Here is a 20,982-nt window from a genome sequence, read left to right as displayed (position 1 = left end):
GGCTTCTACTCTTAAAAAAAAAAAAAAAGTTATTTATTTTCGGTCCCCACTCTTCAATCCTTTTTGTAAGGTTGGAAGTGGTGGAACAAATGGTAAAAGATTAAGTTTGGCTACAGCTTTGGCATTATGTATATCTGTGTTTTAAGGATTAAAATTTTTTAAGGTTTAAATTCTGACTGGGATTAAGCAGCATTTTCACTTGTGACTTCTAGCCAAAAACTTACTGGAGGTTTCCAGGCTGTTCTCCTGGTGTCTGAGCTGCAGTAGCTGAGATGACCAGTTATTTTGCTAAGAGCCATGCAGCAGGAGGCAGTGTGCTGGCTCCAGCTGTGCTGCAGTCCAGATGTGTCTGGGTATGTCTTTCACAGTCAGCTGCATTTGCTCTTGGAGACACCAGTGTATTGGCAGATACATGGGATCTTTCATGACTGCCCCTTTGGAAACCACCCAGCTGGGGATGGAAACTTTGGGGTGTGTAAGTACTCCTGAGTCAGGGCTGAATGATTGCTGCAGAAATATTTTTTTTGTTTGCAGGAGGCTGGAACTTTCCATCTGAATGGTTTATAGGTTCCCATTTCTGTATTTAGGGGAGATGAAGTGATGGGCCTAGAGATGATCAGCCTGCTGTAATCATCAGCTGGAATGGTCCACTTTCTGCTTCCTTGATGTTGTGCCCTGGCCCCTCAGCAAGATGTGTCTCTGTTACCTCTCCTTTTCATGTGAGTGTGGCTGCCAAGATGTTTGCAGGGCCAGAGGGACACCTTTGTTGCCCATGTGGGTGGAGTGTTCTTCCTTTGCCACCTGAGAAGTGGTGCAGTATTACAGAGGTTTCATGGATAGTGATGCTGGGCTAAACTGCCTCACAATAACTGGCTACAAAATGTATGAGTCATGTTCCTCAGCTGGATTTTTGATCCTTGCTCCTCTTTTGCGGTCTGGGGCAATAGTAAGTTGTCTTATTTGTTCCAGTTTACCGAATGATTTACAACCAAAAGCTTGGCCTTTCTGACTAGAAATTTTTATATTACATCTAATGGCAATTGTGGTCCAGAGTAGTGACTTGTGATTTGCAGGAATGGCTGATGTTGGATCATGAGCTGAATAATAGTTTTATAGTGTGTTGTGGTGTCATGAGAAAAGAGATTTTTATTTTTCCCAAAGTGCCAGTGTTGCTAGAAATACTAAAAAGGTGTTCAGTGTATATCCTACCTACAGCTACAGAAGGTATGTGTGTTGGTGACTAAAACTGCAGAATCATAGAATTGTTTAGGTTGAAAAAGACGTTTAAGATCAAGTCCAGCCATTAACCAAGCACTGCCAAGTCCACCACTAAATTAGGTCCTCAAGTGCCACATCTTGCATGTCTTTTGAATATCTCCACAGATGGTGACTCTACCACTTCCCTTGGCATCCTGTTCCAATGCCTAACCACTCTTTCTGTGAAGAAATTACCCCAATATCTAACTGGCACAATTCAAGTCCATTTCCTTCGGTTCTGGCACTTGTTTGCTTAGGAGAATGGACTGACCCCCACCTTGCTACAACCTCTTTTCAGGTGGCTGTAGAGAACAGTAAGGTCTCTCCTGAACCTTCTTCCCCAGGCCAAACGCCCCCAGCTACCTCAGCTGCTCCTCATGAGACCTGTGCTCCAGACCCTTCCCCAGCTCTGTTGCCCTTCTCTGGTCACACTGCAGCACCTCAGTGTCCTTCCTGGCGTGAGGTGCTCAGAACAGAACACAGGATTTGAGGTGTGAACCACTCTGTTGCTGATATAGGCCATGGTGCTGTTGGCTCTTTTGGCACATTCCTGTGTTTCCTGCCCCTTCTTCCAAAGGTTACAAACTCTCTTTTTTTCCCCCCTCTAAGTTCCACCCAATGCACTTTATTCAGCCAGGCCAGCCTTTTTCCCTGCCACCTTGTCTTTGATCACATGGGGATGGGCTGCTCCTGTGCTTTTAAGATCTCCTTCTTGTAGAATATCCAACCTTTCTGGACCCCTTTTCCCCTCAGGGCTACCTTGCAAAGGACTTTTTCAACAGGTTTCCCAGACAGGCCAAAGTGGCAGTTCTGCTGCCCTCCCCCTTATTTGTTGAAGAACTGAAAACTCTACCATTTTGTGATTGCTTTGCTCAAGAGTCCTCCAACCCTCACATCACCCATCAGTCCTTCTGTGTTCACAAACAGCAGTCCCAAGGTACAGCTTCCCCAGCTGTCCACATTTGACCAGCTGCATCAGGAAGTCACAATCTTCCACGCTCTCTAAGGCCCACCCTGACTATTTCCTCTCTGCAGTGTTGTATTTCCAGCAGACGTCTGGTAAGTTAAGGTTCCTCATGAGAATAAGGGCCAGTGATAATGAGATGACTTCCAGCTGCTTATAGAATATTTTATCTGCCTCTTCATCCTGGTTGGGTGGTCTATAACAGACTCCTACCAGGATATCTGCCTAGGCCTTGCTTCTGATTCTTATCCGTAAACACTCCACCCTGTCATCACCATCATTAAATTCTGGGCAGCCAAAACACTCCCTAACACACAGGGCTACCCCACCACCTCTCCTTCCTTGCCTGTGTCTTATGAATGGTTTATAGCCATCCATTGCAGCTCTCTAATTGTATGAGTTACCACACCATGTTTCTGTGATGGCAACTATAGAATAGTTTTCCAGCTGTGAGACGACTTCCAGCTCCTCCTGTTCATTGCCTGTGCTGTGTGCATTGATGCAGATGCACTTCATTTGGTCTGTTGATTCTGCCACATTTTAATGGGAAAAAGCCCTGATTTTTTGTGTGACCATTCTCAGATACTTCTGTGGTTTCCAAAACACCAGTAACCCATTCCATCTTTGCTGTCATATGAACCTCCATCTCCAGCCTTCACTAAGAGAGCAGACTGAAGGGCCTTGGTAGCACACTGTCCCTCAAACATTGGCATGGTTCTCCCAGGCTTATCTCTAGTGACTCTGGTTTTATCCCTTTCTACTTTCAAACCTAGTTCAAGGCTCTTTCCATGAGCCCTGTTAACTGCTGTCCAGAGATCCTTTTCTCCCTTTGAGACAGGCGTGCCCTGTCTGTTGCCAGCAGGCCTGCTGTCATGTAGAGTAACCCATGACCAAAACCCCCAAAATTCTGCTGGGGGCACCAGGCTCAGAGCCAGATATTGACCTGCTGACTCTTCTTGTAGAAAGAAACCTAACAAAGCCTTTTGCACCAAAATAACTTCTGCTTAATCTGTGTTTTATTTGTACCCTGAGTTCACAGCAAGGCAGGTAAGGACTAGCTGCAGTGGCAGCAGTACTGTGGCCTGCTTTGCATGTTCTCCCATGGAATTTTTTCCCCTTTTTGTTTGCCACAACTTGGTCTGTGAAAGCCTGTAGTGTGTTATTTAAGAGTGGTGAACGTGTTTTGACTAGTTTTGACTAGCACTCGGTGTGTTCTTGAGTACTTGGTAGAAAGTCATTATTGGAGAACACACAGCCTCCATTTCCTTAATGCCGTTCTTTTCCATGGATTAACCTGTGAGCTCAATGTGTTGCATAATGGCTTTTCTGTTGTCTGGCCCTTTCACATAATAAACATGTTGGCCACAGGCTTTGGGAATGCAACATACTACCCAGGCAGCAACATAGAGGAAATGGCATTTATTTTTGACCTTCTTTTGCTAAATAAATAAATAGATGGCTCTGTACTTGCTGAGGTTCGGGAGTTGTTACTGACTTTGGTGTAGAAAGGGTTGTTAGTACAGGCTTGAATTTCTGAGTCAAACTCTTGCTGACAAAGCAGAAATAGTTTGAGGTCTGAAAATACTGCCTGAGTATTTGAAAATAGTTTTGTGGACACAGAGATGTTTACAGATCACTCACTGGCCACCAGCCAGTTTCTCAAGGACAAGGTGGTTTGGATTTTTTTTTCCCCGTTAGAATCACAGATGTACTTGGCAGGTTATCAGAAGATAAAAATGCTGGAAATAGTCTCCTGGTGTGAGTCTTCCTTTAATTAAAATATATACAACTTTAGGCTAAATGTGTCTTGCAAGCAACTTGGTAAAATATTTCTGAATTTGTTCTTACATATGGGGTTAAGTATAAAGCATGATCCCTGTTATGTTCAAGAATGCTTCTTACTGCAGTTCTCCTGCAGCATACCTTGTGCTCTACAAGATGTATTTTAGTTTCAGCAGTTTCTGCCTGGCAAATTCTGGCTTCCTAGTTCATAGTGGCAAGGAGATGTGATTTACTGAAACTGGTACTGGTAGTGTTTGTAGTGTCTAAAGGAAAGAGGACCAAAGAAGAGAATATCCTGAGTTGGAAGGGGACCCACAACTCTTGATGGAGTGTCTCCCCTCAGTAGGAGAAGCAGCAAGCTCAAAACCATGCAATTCCAGCCCTTTTTGTTGTGTGGGTAGCACTGCAGAAGTATTAACGGTTGGACTGGAACTTACTTTTTTGTATATGGGATATATACATATATATGTATATAGATAAATGTACATTTAAGAGTTCATTAACTTCTCTTCTTTAATACTAATGTTCTGGATTTTTTTTTTAAGGCTGCCAATGTGAAATCTCTCATTTCAACCATGCTGACATAAAATTCATCACATAGCCTGATTTTCTTGCTCTGCTCAGCTGTATTGTTCTACTGGGAAGGTATACATAGAAATAGTTCCCCTTCCCCTTGCCCCTCATTAATTTAGACTCATCAACTCTCCTCCCCATGTTGTGTGTTTGATAGCATCTTGTGATGCAGCTAGACAAAAGGTGGGATTCTTGTTAGGGACAGCTGTACGGGGCAGTGTGTGTTGGGCTCCTCTGTGCAGCAGTAACCCGAAAAACATACTAAAAAATGGAATAAAAAGCAACAAAGGCAATTGTTGCCCCTTTTCCCTTCCCACTATGTCTTTTGCATTTACAGTGAGGTTTCGTGCCTTGCAAAACAATTCCCCCATCCATTTAGCATTCTTGAAATAGAAGAAAAAGTTGATTTCCATTTATTATCACTCCTTGCTGCTCTCTAAGAGGCTGCTGGACATTTCAGCATGGTGCCTCAGGCAGCCAGGACCTGAAGGAGCACAGCTGGACTCTTGCTCTCTGTGACTGCTGGATGCTGCCCAGGGACACTGACCTCTCGCTGCCTGGCGATGGCTGTCACCCATTTCTCGCAGCAGGTCTCTTTTGACAGTAGGTGGAATGCAACAAGGCTGATAGGGTGTGTGTAGGCTTATTTTCCCTTCTGTCGGGGTGTATGACCTCTGACAGTGCCCCCCACAAGAATGCTTACAACAGCAGTGGTGCATGGAGGGGCAGGGACTAACTAGGGTTTGAGTATTATTTTTTCTCTTCCCAAAGAAAAGTACGATTTTTGTGGCATTTCTGTGTACCCCGTGCCTAAATACTTAAATTTGTCGAGGACATCTCACCCCCTCTTTCTGAAGGGGTATGCCCAGTGCTGAAGTGGTTTCTCTGCAGGTTGGTGGCAAGTGTGAGCAAAATGAAATGGGTGCAGACTTGCCTGGGTATGCAGAGGGCCTTGGTCACAAGGTGTCACTTGCTCCTTTCAGTTGGAAAGCCCTGCTCATCCAGGGTGATGATTAGATGTCAATATGAATTCATTTAAAAAGCAGTCAAACAAAGAGGAGCAGCCCCCAGGCTTATTTTGATGTCACTGCAAAAGGGATTGTGAGACTCTGCCCTTTATCTGCTATCTCTCTCAGCTGCAGAAGCACCTGCATTGTTTTGAAGCCCTTGTCCACCCTTGTGGGGACCCTGGTAGGTCAGTTTGGGCCATGCTTGGTCTGAGGTAGGAGCCTTGTGTGGTGTGTGATGTCTCTGCAGTGACGCTGGGTGGTTGTGATGCTATGTGGCAGGCACAGGGCTTGCTCTGGTCACTTGTGGTGGTTCCCTTCAACCTGAGTAACACAGCCCCTGTTGAAGGGACTTGCTATGGCCATGCCACCAAACTGGGCCATCCCCTCCTTCAGGCAGTGGCCAAGACTCCGTGGAAAGTGTTATGTGGTGAAAGTGCCTGTCAAGGTGTAAGATGAGAAATCAGTAGCAGTCTGTATCAACAGACCATGTAATTTTGTATCTACAAGTACATGTCTTCTAATTTTGATCCAGATTCTTTCCTTGATGTTCTCCATCTGGCTCATTTTTAATTATAGTTACCAGAAAGAAATTGTTCTATATAAAACAGACCATTGCATGGCATCCAGAGAGACAAATCGGTGTTAGGAGGGGTGTATTTAGTGACTGGTAAAGCCATTAAGGTAGGGTGAAGAACTGGTTTGAATGAGGGCCAGCTGATTTTAGCTGATGTTTCCAAAGGAAGCCAAATATGCTCTAAGCCAACTGTGTCCATGTGGGAGGTATGCCTCAATTCTGATTTAATTATTTTCTTTTGTTTTAGTTTGGGCTTTTTTTTTTTTAATGTCTTTCAGTGGTGTACTAACTAAATCATCTAGGAAGGTTTAAGAACAGGAAAAAGTGCAAGCATTAATAAAGTCCTTCTCTTTTTGGACAGCTGAGGGTGCAGACTCTATTATAAATAAAGAGAAAATGAGTGACAGTAGTTTCAGTAAAAGTCACTAAATCTGGACACAGCATGGTGGTGACTGGAAGAATGGGATGATGACTTCAAGTATGGCTCTTGAGGAAGATACCTTCCAGGCTGGGGTATCAAGCCAGTTAGCTGAAGTGTCCCTTTAGAAGAAGCATCTAGTCTGGTGCAGGAGGCTGTGGTGCTCACCTACAGAGCAGCAAAGCTTGGTCCAGCACACAGCTGATGACTGCGGTGTCTGGCAGAGGGACAGCACTCTGTCAAAAATTTTTCTGTGGCCTTGTGTGAAAACACATTGTGGACTTGCTGCCAGTGTTGCCAGCAGGCCTCTCTCAGCCTTTCCTGCTTGGTATTTGAGGAATGAAAAACAGGGAAATCTGTAGCCTTCACTTAGTAAGGGAATGTTTTGTGGCATTTGAGCCAGGAAATGTGTAGTCTTGAAGGGACCCCAGTTGGCTAAATGGACTGCAGTTGACATGACTTGCTTAGCAAAGGAACATCCATAGTCTTAAACTGCACAGCTGCAGTCCTTGTACCCTCCCCCTTCCCCTGCAACTTTCCCCCCCTTTGGTATCTTTTAAAATCTATTGCTCTGTGAAGTGTTTCAGTGGCTGTGAACTGAAACCAGCATGAATGTCAGGCCTCAGGCAAATCTTTCAAAGCTCCTTGGGGAATCTGTGTTGTTTTCCAGGTGAATTGTCAAGAGAGCTGTCTGCCTTTGCAGTTCTCTTTCTGTCTTCTCCCATCAGACCAAAACATCTCCTGCGGATGGGTGCGATGAGGTGGACTGCTGTGCTGGGAGTCAGCAGAGATGCCTCCTAACTGAGCTCTGCAATCAACCTGTTGTTATCCTGGGAAAGTTAGATTGTGGCTTTCTGCCATGCTTTTCCCACCATCCTTTCTCCCCCCCTCCCCTTTCTTTTCTTCCTATTTAGGCAATGAGCTGTTAGGGAGAAGGAAATGCCTCTGATAATGTATATCCAGCATCTTTCACAGTGGGAAAGCTACTACAAAACTAGGAATCAAAGTGAAAAATCAGTGAAGAGAACTCTTTTTCTTCCTAGTGGGAAACATCTATTCACCCTGTCCCCAGAGGAACAAAACTGATAATAACTGTGTATCTTTCAGTCCATTATTTCACAGAATGCAGTACTATGCATGAGTAAATTGGCATTATTATTTCTTCAATAGGCAGCTAGTGAGCCTGTGGATATCAAAAGCAAGAGTATGTTATTTTCTGTTTTGCTTTCCAGGCATTTGATATCAAGAGTTAGAAGGAAAACACAAGGGCTCTGTCCTGTCTTTGACTTGAAGGGTGACATCTTTAATAACTCTGGTTGGTTTGGGTTTATAAATCATCTGAGAGGATGACTTCTTCCCATGTATTTCTGCAGTGATTTTCCACATTTTTGTACTGAGGTTTTTTTTGCTCATTTTTATTCTAGAATTAGTTTTCATGCCAGATAAACATTATCCTTTTTGTTTACAAATTAATCTCCATTACTGGAGCCTATGATTATTTACCTTACAGAATGCTGTATCAGTAGGAACATGATAATTTTGCCTGCAAATGCAGTTAGGTAGACTTTATGCTTAAGAACACTTTTAAGTTTTTGGTTTTGACTAGGGAGATGGTTTTCATTTTGTGCTGTTAAGTCTTTTTGCCTGTCAAAAATATGTTCTGTTTCCTCCACAAGCACTACACTCCCATTGCTTTTCACAGGGTAGACCTGGCCTTTTCAGGGAGTGGAAAGAAACGCTGTGTAGAGTCCAAGTTTTCACAATGCAAAGTTGGTTGGTCTACGACTTTCTATGTTGGCGAGTATCAAAAAGAGCTGGTGGTAAACATGACTTGGAATAAGCAGTTATCATTTATTGCACTGGGGTGTGTAATCTAATAGCAGAGTATTGCTTCATGGCCTGTTGCCTCAGGCTGGCAGGAGTTGAGTCAACTAAATGAGAAACAAAATGGAAAGTTAAGTTTGGTGTGGGGGCATTGTACAATGCTCACTACTAAGAGGTGGTACTGTGGTGAGTTTTGACTTGATATGGCTAAATCTGGTCTGCTGCTTCTGTATGTGCATTGTGGCAACTGAAATTGGATTAGTAGTTTTTTTGGTTTTTTCCCAAAGAAATTCCTCTTCTTTCTACAACTGTCAGCATAGAATACTGGGAGCTATGAGAAGTTTACCAAAGACTTAATTGTGTACTGTGCACAGGATAATCCAAACTGGCAAGTCATGAGTCACAAATGGTACATTCCTTCCTTGATGTGTGTTGTTGCCCCACATGCTACTTCCATGCCATTTAGCTGGGCAGCAAGCTTCCAGGAACAGTTTTCCAGAGGCACATTAATACACAGGTCTGAAACTGTGTTAGTAGGAGAATTACATTACTGTGACATAAATATCTTGGATAACTTGGGTGGGGGGGAGCAGCTGTGGCAAAAAAAGGTAAACAAGCTGATAGAATTTCTTTTGCACTTAATTTGCATAGTTCTTTGATAACATTAAGGCAAAAGAGGAAAAAAACACATGAAAAACAGCACATAACCATAACCACTTACCTTTGAGCCTTTCTAAACTAAACATTTTACAGTAATAACATGTACAAAGGAAGAAAGAGGCAAGAAGTAGGTGTATTAACTGACTTGGAGAGTGTGGGAAGGCTTGAAATTTATAATGTTCTGCAGATCTTGGCAGTCTACCATGGATTCCCCTTGTTCCCCTCTGCTTTTCAACATGCATAAAACCCACTGAGATGAGAAATAAACACCATATTGCTATCAGACATGACTAGGAGTGTGCTTAAGTAGTGGATTCAGTTTAGGATCCAGTTAAATGCTGCAGTATTGCTGTGTTGATGAGAACGATAGCTCTGTGTAAATGAACTTGCAGTCATCTGCATGAGAAGAAGCAGGACAAGGTTTGAGGTTGGCAGTCTCAATTCCATGGATTTGCTCATCCCAACAGGCCATTTAAAAATGCAGTAGTACAAGTAGCACTCTTAAAATTATTCTTATCCTTCCTTATCCTTGGGAGGATAAACCAAGTGCTTTAATATGAATAGAGCCATGAAATGAGGGAGAGAAAAGTGGGGAGAATGTGTAAGAAACAAGAAGTAGTTCAGAAATTTTGGTGAGCAAAATCTTAATGTGGTCTAAATGAAGGGAATGTGTTGGTGGGCTCATTTCCATGGGGACAAGCTGACAGTGCTGCTGTTTTCTTGTGGTTCCTATGCTAAAACCCAGTAAGAGGCAAACTCCCAGGATGGGAGTTACTGTTGCCACCACTATTTGAAGAAACCTCTGCAGCTTCCTCAGTCTGTTGGCTCTGGAGACAAGTCACTTATGCTTAGCTTAGGTTGCTGTAGTCTTCATTGCATGTTTCATATCCACACAGTATTCTGGCTATGGGACAGTAACTTGTGATCCTCAGCCTCTGATATTTGGCATCAAGCAATATTTTAAGAAGCTGCTATTTTCAGTTAGCTGGGATTAGGGTTGCATTTTGCAGTGTTGCAGAGCTTTTGAGATAGCCAGATGGTAATTGCCAACAATTTGCCTGGAGAAACAAAGCTGCAAGAAGCTCTGCCTTGCCATGGGGACGGGGATCCCTGGATGCCCTGTGGGGCCGTGTGTCCACACTGCACTAAAGCAGAGGCCACATTCTGCATGAAAAGTGTTATCCCAGTGGAGTGGTGTTGCTGGGATATGGCGCCTTGATGGTTCCTGGATTTGTGAAGTGCCCTGTGAGCAGAATTTGAATAAATTTTAATCCCAGGAGATTGAGTTCAGAGGGCTTCTCACATCTATGATTTCTGCAGTTCTTTCTTCACATTCAGCCACACTGCAATTTTATTATTACTCTTTTTAACACAGACAAATTTTTCCAAAGCAAAAGCTGGCTATGAAAATCCGATGATTGGTTTCCAAAATGGGAATGCTTAGCCATTTCATGTTGCAAGCAAAATTATACCAGCATGCTAATAGTTTGACAGGTCTGTTCTTGAGCAGAGCTGTTAAGCAGATAAACAAACAAACACTCTGCTCATACTTACATGCTGCGCTTGTGATGTTTGTTTTTTCCCGCCCTCTGAAAATACTTTTAATGAAAAGAGTGTGGCTTCAAAATGTCTTTTTACTTCTCTCACATAAATTAATGTCATGCAGGCCATCCCTCCTCCTCCCCATATGGTGTAGATTTTTAGAATATGAGTGCTCCATACATTACGAAAAGGGTATTTGGAGTAATTTTAAACAATATTCTGAAGTGACCGGGGTTTAAATTTGGTCTGGGATACTGAGCAGACCACGCTTCCCACACTCTGCAGTTTCCTTGCTTTCAGTCCCTTAGGAGGGATATGTAGAAGCTTTTCCCCTCCCAGAAGAAGCAAAGTGAAACATGAGCAGTGGCTGTGTTCTGCTGTAGCTGGCCCCAGTTTTCATAGGGACACCCATGGAGGCACCAGCAGGATCCCGTAAAGCTGCAGGGGAAGGATGGTAGGGCTGGTGCACATTAGTCATCTCGAGTGGGCCAGTCTCACAGGGAAGAACATTCACTTCAGAAAAACTGTGAAGTCGAGCACTGGGAAATTTTAGGTGTCACTCTGGAAATAGCAAGCCCACCAGTAGTTAGTAGATTTAAAAAGACAAATAGAGCAAAAATCCCATGAAAATGGCATCCTGTCCTGCTACTTCGCTCTTCTGCATGCCACATTTTCTGATTGAGTATATTCTGCCACCATTTTAGCACCTCTACTTTGCTGCAGAGTGAATGGGGAACTGTATTTCGCTGCTTTTTTAAAAAAAAAGTTTTTCTCCTCAGACCTCCTTAGTGTTGTGAGGGATTTTTCCTCAGAGATGTCTTTTTTTGTCTATTATCTTTAGCATATTCTTTTTGTACCTAAAACTGTACTTCCCGTGTCCTCGGGCTTTCAAATTCCTTCAACAAAGCTGTGGAAAATGGAGGCAGAGGTGAGGGTAGGCATTTTTCCACCTCCGTGTAAGCCATTTTCCCTTCTTTCTTTGTGGGATGATAAGTTTTGAGGAGAAGGCCACAGGCTTTTGTCATTAGGCAGAGGTCCAGGGTGGGAAATTGGAGTTGGAAATCTCCTGGGCGTGCTGAAAGACTTTGGTTCAAGAAGTAGTAAGGTCAAGGTGAGGTTAATGTTGGCTACTGCACACATGTTAAGACCCCTGACTTTGTTTCGAAATCAAAACCAGCTTGAGACCAAGCTGTAAAAAGAAATGCCTGCAGTAAAGCGAGTTTACAAAGCAAGCAAAAGCCTGAGCACAGTAATGTATTTATAGAAAGCACGTGGATTGGTTAGTAAGGGGGAGAGTGAAGCACAAGAAGAGTTGTGGAAGAAAGCTGAGGCAGTGAATTCTGCAGCATTTAATCCTTTTGAATGCACTAGCAATGCCTGGCCATTACCTCCATGAAAGACACCATAAGGTGTGAAAGGGTCAGGATTTCTCTGAAGAGACTCGTGGTTCTGGGGTTCCTGTCTCAAAAGACCCGGTAAAGAGATTAATATTTTAATTAGTCTAGGCAAAAATATTCTATTTATGTCTACTATATAGGTTTCTGCCTAGGAAACTCAGAAATTGGTGAGGAGAGAAATAAAGGAACTGTGACTTCAGTTAAATGTTCCTTTACGTTCTTACCATTACTTGTAATAAAGATGAAGAAATTTAATGAGCATACCTGTTGCTAGAGAGCTTGACTGATGCAGATAAGAACCTTTGGAGATGGTGCCTGGGAAAGTGGTTGGGAGACTGGGCAGTTTGACTTGGCTTAGGATGGACTGCTGGGTATTAACACTGCTGAATGTTAAGTGGGGAGCTGGAAAATACCAATATTAGGACCATTTCTAAGTGCCTATTTAGGAAAAAAGTACACAACAGCTAATTGATGTCTCTACCTCATGTAAACATACACTGGAGAGAAAAAGGCTTTTGTTAGAAGTCAGCTGAGGCAAGTTACAGCCCACCAGGGCTGGAAGGGCCTGCCATGCCTCTTGCCTCCCAGCCCTGTGATCTGCATCCTGCTGGCTCCAGCTCTGTTTCCACTGCAGAACAAACCAGTTTAATTTCCTGGACTGCAATCCCCTGCCCCACCCCGCAGTTTGCTTTTTCTGTTAACTTTCTGCCATTTTAGTGATCTCAATCAGCTTATCATATGATACAATGAGTGCCAGAAGGAGCTCAGTGCTCCTGGGAGAAATATGTGACAGGAGGCTGGAAGGAGGCAGGGGAAGGAAGGGTAGGAGCTCCCTGCTGCAGGAGCTGGGATCTATTAACTCAGCTCCAGCTGTACTGAGAAACTGTGATGCTTACTGTGGTTATAGCTGAAGGGAGATGACGTCTTGTTCTTGTCTAGCCATTGTGAGTCAAGCAAAGAGAGCTCTTGCAGGTCTGTTGCATCCCTTGCAGAAACCTAATTTTTTTCACTTGGGAAGACCAAACCAGTGAGAAATGTCCTAAGCACGGGCTAACCATGCTTATTAGGTAAAGCATGTAATAGATCACCTAGGTAGTAGGCATTGGTTCATACAAATAAAATATTCAGCGTGTGGAATTTAGTCTGACATGTTAATAAAACCATTACTGACGATAAGCTTTCCTAAAGTAAATAGAAGGGAAGCTGTGACTATAATCTGTTTGTACTTGATAATCATCATTTTAATGTGGAGAAAAAGAAATGGATATTAAAATTTGAAGAGGAACACTCCAAATTTGTTATTATTGTTGTTGTTGTTTTAGTATTTATAATATTTGTAATTTAGTATCTATAATATTTCCTAGGAAGTATCAGAAGGGTCCAGGATAGTTGGGGTAAACCCAGTGACACTTGTCCAGGTGTTTTGCTCTGTGTGAGCTGAAGGGATGGGTGAGATGCTGGTGCTGACTGTTCTCTCTCTCTCTCTCTCTCACTCAGGGTCGCCATGTCAAAACGGGTCAGCTGGCAGCCATCAAAGTCATGGATGTTACGGAGGTGAGTAGAGGAACCTTCTGCTTTATTACCAACACGTAAAATTTAATGATGAGATGATATAAGGCTTACCTCATATTTCTGCTGAAAGGCATGGTCCTTGCCTGTGAATGTTTGCTCTCTGCTTGCAGGACCTGACCTCTCAGGTCCATCTGCCTGAGATTTCGTGCTGGGGCATTTGACCTTCACAAATTGCATCATCCAGTCCCAGGGCATATGGGTGAATGTAGCACTCTTTTTTTCAGAAATTTAAATTTCTTAGAAGAGCGGGGGGAAAAAGTATTTAGATTGCTTGCTTCCCACCTTTTTCTCTGAAATGTATCATCTTGATGGTACCAAAAAAGAAGGTGAGGTGTCTGCTTGATGTAGAGGACAGTGTTCTCCCTGGTACATCTGCAGCCTACAAAGGGTGTATGTTTATTCAAAGGAATGAGTCCAATGTAGTTCCAAGAAGCCTGAAAGCAGAAACATCTGCAGGAATGACGACCAGATTGGTAACAGAATTCAGCAGTGTAAAGTAGTTGGAGTAACTGACCCATGGGGATTTACTGTGGAGCTTTAGATGGGAAAGAGGGGAAATTAACCCAGTCAAAGAAATAAATATATGTCTGTATTTGAATCCTTTGGTGTCTTGCAGTTTATGCCGTTAAAAAAGCAATTAGTTTAAATTAAGTCTTCAAAACAGATGAAGAAAAGCATGGGCTTCTCCCTGTTGCTCCACTTGCGTTTATATAGAGTTCCATTCACAAATTAACAACTTTAAAATCGAATGAGATCCTCCCATGTGATGTCTGCAAAGCTTGACTGATACTGCTTTTCTGTAGAGAGGTTGTGCCTTTTCAAATTGCTCATATTCTTCTGAGCTCCTCAGTCTTACACAGGGGGAATAATTACATGAATGCGTGTACATTGTACAGAGCAGGGGGTCTTTGGCCAAGATGGTTATAGCAAGCAAAACTTCTGCAAGGATATTGCTGCAGAAGATTTTATAGCTTAGAGTGTGTATAGGTGCAACAAGTAAAAATGGCCTTGGACACAAGGTCCTAGATGAGTGGAGGGGTGTAATGGATAAACAGGCAGGAGAGGAGGAAAACAAGAGGCAGGGTTAGGTCAACTGATGGGACTTGAGTCTTATCTCTGAATCTCTAGTGATTGATGGGCAGTATGACTGCTGCTCTCTAACTTCAGCTGCTGTGTCTGCCAACAGCTAGATACTCCTTTTTTGTCAGATGGCTTGATAAAGATCAATTTTCAGCTGAAGTTTTTCAAAGGCTGCCTTCATGACGAGGCAATGCTTTTTTTGCTGCAGTTAACAAGTGGAGAGACCAGAGAAGAATGAAGGTACATTGACACACAGTGAATGTTCTTTGCACAGCAAATGTTTTCATTTGTGCAGCACTTCTACACAGGGCAGCTTGCTAGACTGTACATGACAATGACTTCTTCCATAATACTAAGATGGGTTCTACTGCACACTCCCTCTGTTTTTAATAGCATGTATTAATCACAAACAGTTGTAATAGAGAGGTTGCGCAGAAAAGGGAAAGCAGTTGAAAAATGCTGTCTGTAGTATGGCTAAGCTCGTATTGCAGGAGTTAGCTTAAGTGTTGGAACTTACTGTAATTCTTGTCTGGTTTTGAAAAGCAAGTTGTATATTGGCAAAGTCTTTTATCTCATAAGTGCAATCCTTTTTTTTAGGGGATGAAGGGTGGTCAGAGGGAGGAGTTTGGAGATGTTAGCCCCATGCAGCTTAAAAGCATTGTCATTCCTGCCAGTGGAGTTCATGTGTTTTTGCTTCAAAGTAAAGAGCTCACAGACACTAAAAGTGCATAAATTCTTCCAAGTTGTCAGCTCCACTGTTTAACACCAGGCATAGGTGATGCATTTTCTCAGTGGCAGAGGTGACTGTAGGATGTTCTAGTCCAGCCTTGCTTGCTGGTTCCATGCCCAGCACTTGTGCCGATGCAGCTGCCTTGGGGCCAGATGCTGACCTGGATCAGTGAACAGGCTCTGGTTCTAGTTTTAAAATACCCTTACTGCTCTCCTTCCCCCGGTTATAAATAACCTGGATTGGTTCATTGAGTTCAGCACATGATGTTGTGAACTCTTGTGTGGTTGCTATGAAGAAGGTGGCATGAGACTGGAAAAGAGCCACTGCTGGCCATCAAGGGAGAAGGGGCAGTAGCTCAAATTGATATTTCTGCTGGAGATGGCCATATCCTCAAGCCATAGCTTCAGTTCCTCAAGGGTTTGTTTCATGAACACCTCTTTTGCTGGAGCAATGCAGGTCTATCCTGGGTCTAGCTTGCCACAACTTACGGGGACAGTGGGAGGAGAGAACATGGGGACAGAGAGGGCAGTGACTGCCACCCTTAGCACTGTTCCAAAAGAAATGCTGAGGGAACCCCAGCCAGGAATGCACCTTCTCTGCTTGCTTTAAGAGCTACAGTTAGGTGAACTGCTAATGGTAATACTGTATCCATGCCCATGGAGAAAGAGGCTTGAGTGGAAACTTTCTCAAAACTGAAGTTACGGTTTTGTGATGAGTGGCTTGAAGCTTTAGGTGATTTGTGCCTATGTGCGTATTTTATTGGCAGTGTTATGCCTTTCTGTGTAAATTCGAGTGGTGCCATGGGGGATATCCAATTATTCTGACTAACCTGAACTGAAAACAGACACAAGACTTCCTTTCTTCTGGGATACCTCTGATCCAGTGCTTGCTTTGCCAAATGCTTAACAAATTAGAAAACCTAATGTATTGGCATGCTCTGCGGGCACACCCCAGATTTTCAGTTTTCAAGGCCATGATTCTGCAACTCACACATTGCTCAGGTTCAGCAAAGTTATGTCAGTTCTGGGCTGTAAAGCTTTGATCATCCAAACAGGAGGGATGTCAAAGTCAGAGTGAAGGCTTTCCTTAAAATGTTTTAGTTGGCATGAAGAAAATGAGGTAGTATAACCTCTGACTAGAGGCATTGGAAGAAATATTACAACTCTGTAGTGCACATGGCATTGTGGAAATGCTCTTCATCCTTCTCACCTTTTCTTGTGGTTTTCTCTTTAGATTTTAATTTTGAAAAGAATGGTGGCAAGGATGAGAAAAGAGGAGGTGGGCTGAAGCCTATCAGCTTGATCTTTGAATAAATTATAACTAGTTAGTTCTGCTGCCTGAAACGTTGGGGGATGTTGATGTGCATAAAACTTCCCTGCCATTTCTACTTTCCTCCTTTCTAAACAAATAAGGAAAATGCTTAGAAGACTGGATCTTTACGGGTCTTTATATCTATAGCCCTAAAGCAAGCACTAATAGAACTGTAAGACATGAAGATCTATAGTTTCACTACAGAGTGGTGCACAGGTAGGTCTTTTCACTTTTGGAGGGCAAAACTGCAGTGCATGTATGCTAAAAAATCTCTCTGGAGCGTAGAACAAATAAAACCAAAAAACCCACCCCAGTTTTCATCAATGGAAAACTCTTATTCCGTGTTGGAATGAGCCCAATGACTGTAAAAGGGGAACAGTGCAAATGATGCGTATGTGCACTTTAAAAATTGTTTTATAAAATCTACATATGTAGGATGAATCTCATGCTGCATGCTTGTTGTGAGGGAGGCATTATATGTAGTCTGTTAATCTTTCTATTGTAAGGTGTCAAGGTCTCTGTTCTTTTGTGACATTGGCTTGGAGAAGGTGGTGTTCAGTCCATGTTGATCCCCAGTACTCACTGACCATACTCTTAGGTTTCCATGATTGAATGATTGCCATGACTACTAAGATTTGGTAGTCCCTCTTTATTTAGAAGAATCTGTTTTCATGTGAAGCAAATAGCATTTAAAACCTTAGCGAAACTTACTTGGCAAATCTGCCTGTATCCAAGCTGTTAACTAGCATTACACCCTAAAGCTTCAACTGCTTTGGAGCCTTTCATTGCAGCTACACAGTTGTTTCCAGTGTCACTCCTGTGTTCTGCTTCCAGTGATGCTTTTTGCTTTGAAAAGTTCAGCAACTGATTTTGAGGGAAAAACACAATTGCTTCTCTTCTGTTTGTTATAACCCTTGACGCTGCTGCTTCTTCCTCCTACCTCTTCCCACACACGCTCTTGGCATCCCTTGGGAAAGTTTTCCACATGCCTTTTTTAATAGCAGCATTTCTCAGCTCTTGTGCCCAGTGTTTCATGACTTGTCCAATCTAGTCTGTGTAAAATTATGCTAAGTAAACAACTGGATACTGTATCCTGCTGATTTATAAAAGAAGTTGGATTGCTTTTAGTGCTTGCCTGTCTTGCTGTTTCTGTGTGTCCTCTGCAGCAAAATTAACAACCTCAGACCAAAGCCTCCAGCCTGCAGAGAAACATGGCACGTCTCCCATACCTAGACAGGGAAGATTCCCTGAGCTACTCACTGCCATCTTCCTTACTCTGCTGACTGCTTATTTCTGTTGCAATAGGAAAGTCACTTTGATTGTTGTGAGTCTGTATCTTACAGCCTACATGGCGGTATAAACTACAGTTGTGTGGATAATTTATCCATTTTCCATAGGACAGCTCAAAGCAGTCTGCAGAAAAACTGTAGGTAAATAAAAACGTGGGCTCCCACATAAACTAGCAGACAAAATGAGGGAGAAAAATAATAAGCCAAACCAAAAGTTTACCCTGTTACGTGTGTTCTTGTTTTCCCCATGAAAACTCCAAGACAATCCACGGATTTTGATCTGTTTGAGGGGGGGAAAAAATGAAATAGTTGATGGCTCACTCTGGAAGACTGGGAAATACAGATCCTTGTGGCCCTGTGCAACAGAACTGGGTTAAGCCAGCTGGGAGAAGCTGAATAGGGGCCATCCTTTTAGTGTAGAGATACGAATGCAGTGCTTTACCTGGCTTTATCTGGCTTAGTGCAGCTGCCTGATAAAGTACTTACATACCAGTCCATGGCTGTATTTACTGTGAAGTTAGCTAAAGCAAACCTAAAGTCACTAGAGTTACCTACCAATAGCCTTTGCCCTTCCAGTGTTTCATAGGAGTCACTTCTTCTTAATGTGAATTGGGGAAAATGGATCAGGGACCTAAAAATCCAGATTGTTCCATGGAGAGTCCTGGCATTTTGCTTTTTTGTGCTGAAATGAGAGCTTGCTTACTACTAGTCTGTACAACATTTTGCTGTCTTTGGTTAAACAGTTACCTGGCAAAATAAAATTTGTTCTGTGGAAAAAAAAATAAATAGGAAAGCTGTGTACAATCTTGACAGCCCAGCCCTGCTGTCCAGTTCTCCTGAAGCTGATTAACCTCTGATCACTTCAAGGGATTAGGTTTTAAAAAAAAAAAAAAAAAAAAGAAGCAAAAAAAAAAAGCTGCTTGGAACTATATATTACAGTTCAGAGGAAAACAGAGCTGGACAGAGTGGTCCCTTGAGCTGTAACATCTGGTTTTGGAGGAGGTCAAAAAGAGCTACAATAGTCTTGCAGCCAGTAGGACAGTCTTTTTTGAACTGCAGAGCATTTGTATAATTGACTACTTCCTTCTTTAACTGAGATCCCTTACCTACTTCTGCTGCATGCCCTTGCCCAGCAGCTTGGCACAGTTCTTTCCCCTGCTTTATCACGGACCTGGTTCCAGGAGGTTCAGCCCTGGCTGCTGTCTGATGTCTGTGTGGGACCAGGCTCTGCTGCAGCTCCATGCTGCCTTTTTTCTGCAAAACTCCCGTTTGGGTCAGACAGAGGTGGTCCTGTCCATCTTCAGTGCACAGAGCCTTGCAGGGGTGCCAGACATGTCACAACACCCCTGCCCTTAGCTGGCTGGGAAATTTCTTGAATTGCCAGCTCATAGTTGTAGCAGAGTAGAATGACATTTAACTCTAAAGAACCTTTTGTCCTTACAAGGAGCAGTGATTTTATCTCCCAGCAAGGCAGATACAACACCTGGTTTAAGTCAGAGCTGCAATTTCTGGATGCAGTCCAAGAAATTTCCTGGAGCAGTGCTGGCACCAGTTTGGATTAAGGGAAAACTTCCACTCTCTTCACCTGATTACTCAGGTGGTTAGCAAGATTGTCAAGCTGGAGAAGCTTATTAGGAAAGGCAAGGATGTCTGGTTTGATGCAGTTGTAAGGTGACTGAATAGGGAGCTTCACAGGCAATTTGAGATCAGGGCAAAAAGCTGTGGTTGTTACCAAGCAGCTTGGGAAATAATACTGCTTGAGAGAGCTGATGCTGAGCACTAAGGCTCTGCATTACTATGTCCCTGTGAAGGGCAACTTCGCACTGATGCTGTGTGTTCAAGGGAAAAATTAGCAAAGGAGAGAGGAGAAAATGGATGCAAAACATTCATACACTCTTGTTTCTCTGTCTGCTTATATCAACCATGCTTATATGTTTCCTCCTTATGCAAGATTTCCACCTGAGAGGAAGACAGTTTGCATGCACGGCCTATCGTCAGTTGTCCTTGTGGGCATACCTCTCTATATATTTTAACAAGCTTATTTTGGAAACCTGACTGACTGTCTCAAGGCTGAAATAAACAGATATTTTTCTTTTGCCATGAAGATCCTCGAGGGCACCATTGCAGCATCTCTCAACAGCAATACAGCTTTAGCTGTAAAGGCTTCTCGGTGCTCATTTAGTAGGATTCCTGTTGCGTTGCTTCTTCAGTTGAGGCTGGGCAATGGCTTCATCCTCAAAGCTGATTGTGGAACACAGTGTGAATGAAGTGTAAAGAAAGCAGTGTTTGCCTCTGCCTTCTCCTCATCTGTATGCTTATGTCTGATGTGCAAGGTTCTTGTCCTGTCCAGCAGAAAATGTTTTACCAGTGCTCTGTAAATTGAAATGTGGTTTAGATGACACAGTCTGAAGTTACAGCCACATAAAGGGAACTTTGCTCAAGTTTGGAGCCTAAAGGAATCTCCTTTGTTTCAGGGAGATGGCTTTAAAATGTTGCCTACCTGGCTTTAGATAACAGTAAAGAGAGCCAGATAACACTCTGCTATAGCACAGCAGACCATGGTCAGGGTATACTGCTCAGCTGTGGCACCAAAATCTGTTATTGCTCATCAGTATGTGAGAGCACATGTTTAATACTGGAGCATAATGGAAATGGCTGCAGCTGACTTCTGTAGGCAGAAGGGCAGGACTGTGGATCAAGATGATTTCTCTGCAAGTCTTAAGCTCTTTGGACAAGTCTGGACTTGTTTAAAAATTTATTTCCTTTGGTCTAATGGTGCAGCTGCAGTGACACACTGAGAAAGAAAGAGTAAGTCATCTGGGTGAATTAGTTGATATCTGTTACCGTCCTGGGGCACTGTTACCTGTCCAGGTGGGCAAACTCATGCATTTAAGCTCTAATACTGTGCCTATTTTTCTTCAGTCATTAGGCTTGATACCTGCAATCATCTGAAGTCCTGCTGTTAGCATTGACAAAGAGGGTCACTAATGACATGTGGT

The 20,982-nt window shown here is 43.0% G+C and overlaps 1 protein-coding gene across 11 annotated transcripts in view; it reads left to right on the top strand.

Moving 5' to 3' along the window:
• Window positions 1-20,982, top strand: part of MAP4K4 (mitogen-activated protein kinase kinase kinase kinase 4) — a 163,970-nt gene that overhangs the window by 64,227 nt on the left and 78,761 nt on the right. For all 11 annotated transcript variants that reach the window (XM_086880384.1, XM_086880388.1, XM_086880383.1 and 8 more), the window contains exon 3: window positions 13,499-13,555. In XM_086880384.1, coding sequence (XP_086736510.1) covers window positions 13,499-13,555 — 57 coding nt within the window. The remainder of the gene's footprint in view (window positions 1-13,498; window positions 13,556-20,982) is intronic.

The sequence above is a fragment of the Cyanistes caeruleus genome, chromosome 3 (genome assembly GCF_971803275.1).
Source record: "Cyanistes caeruleus chromosome 3, bCyaCae1.hap1.1, whole genome shotgun sequence".
In the NCBI taxonomy this organism is placed as follows: domain Eukaryota; kingdom Metazoa; phylum Chordata; class Aves; order Passeriformes; family Paridae; genus Cyanistes; species Cyanistes caeruleus.
Note: the sequence above shows the minus strand (reverse complement) of the source record. Positions and strands in the feature narration are given on the sequence as shown.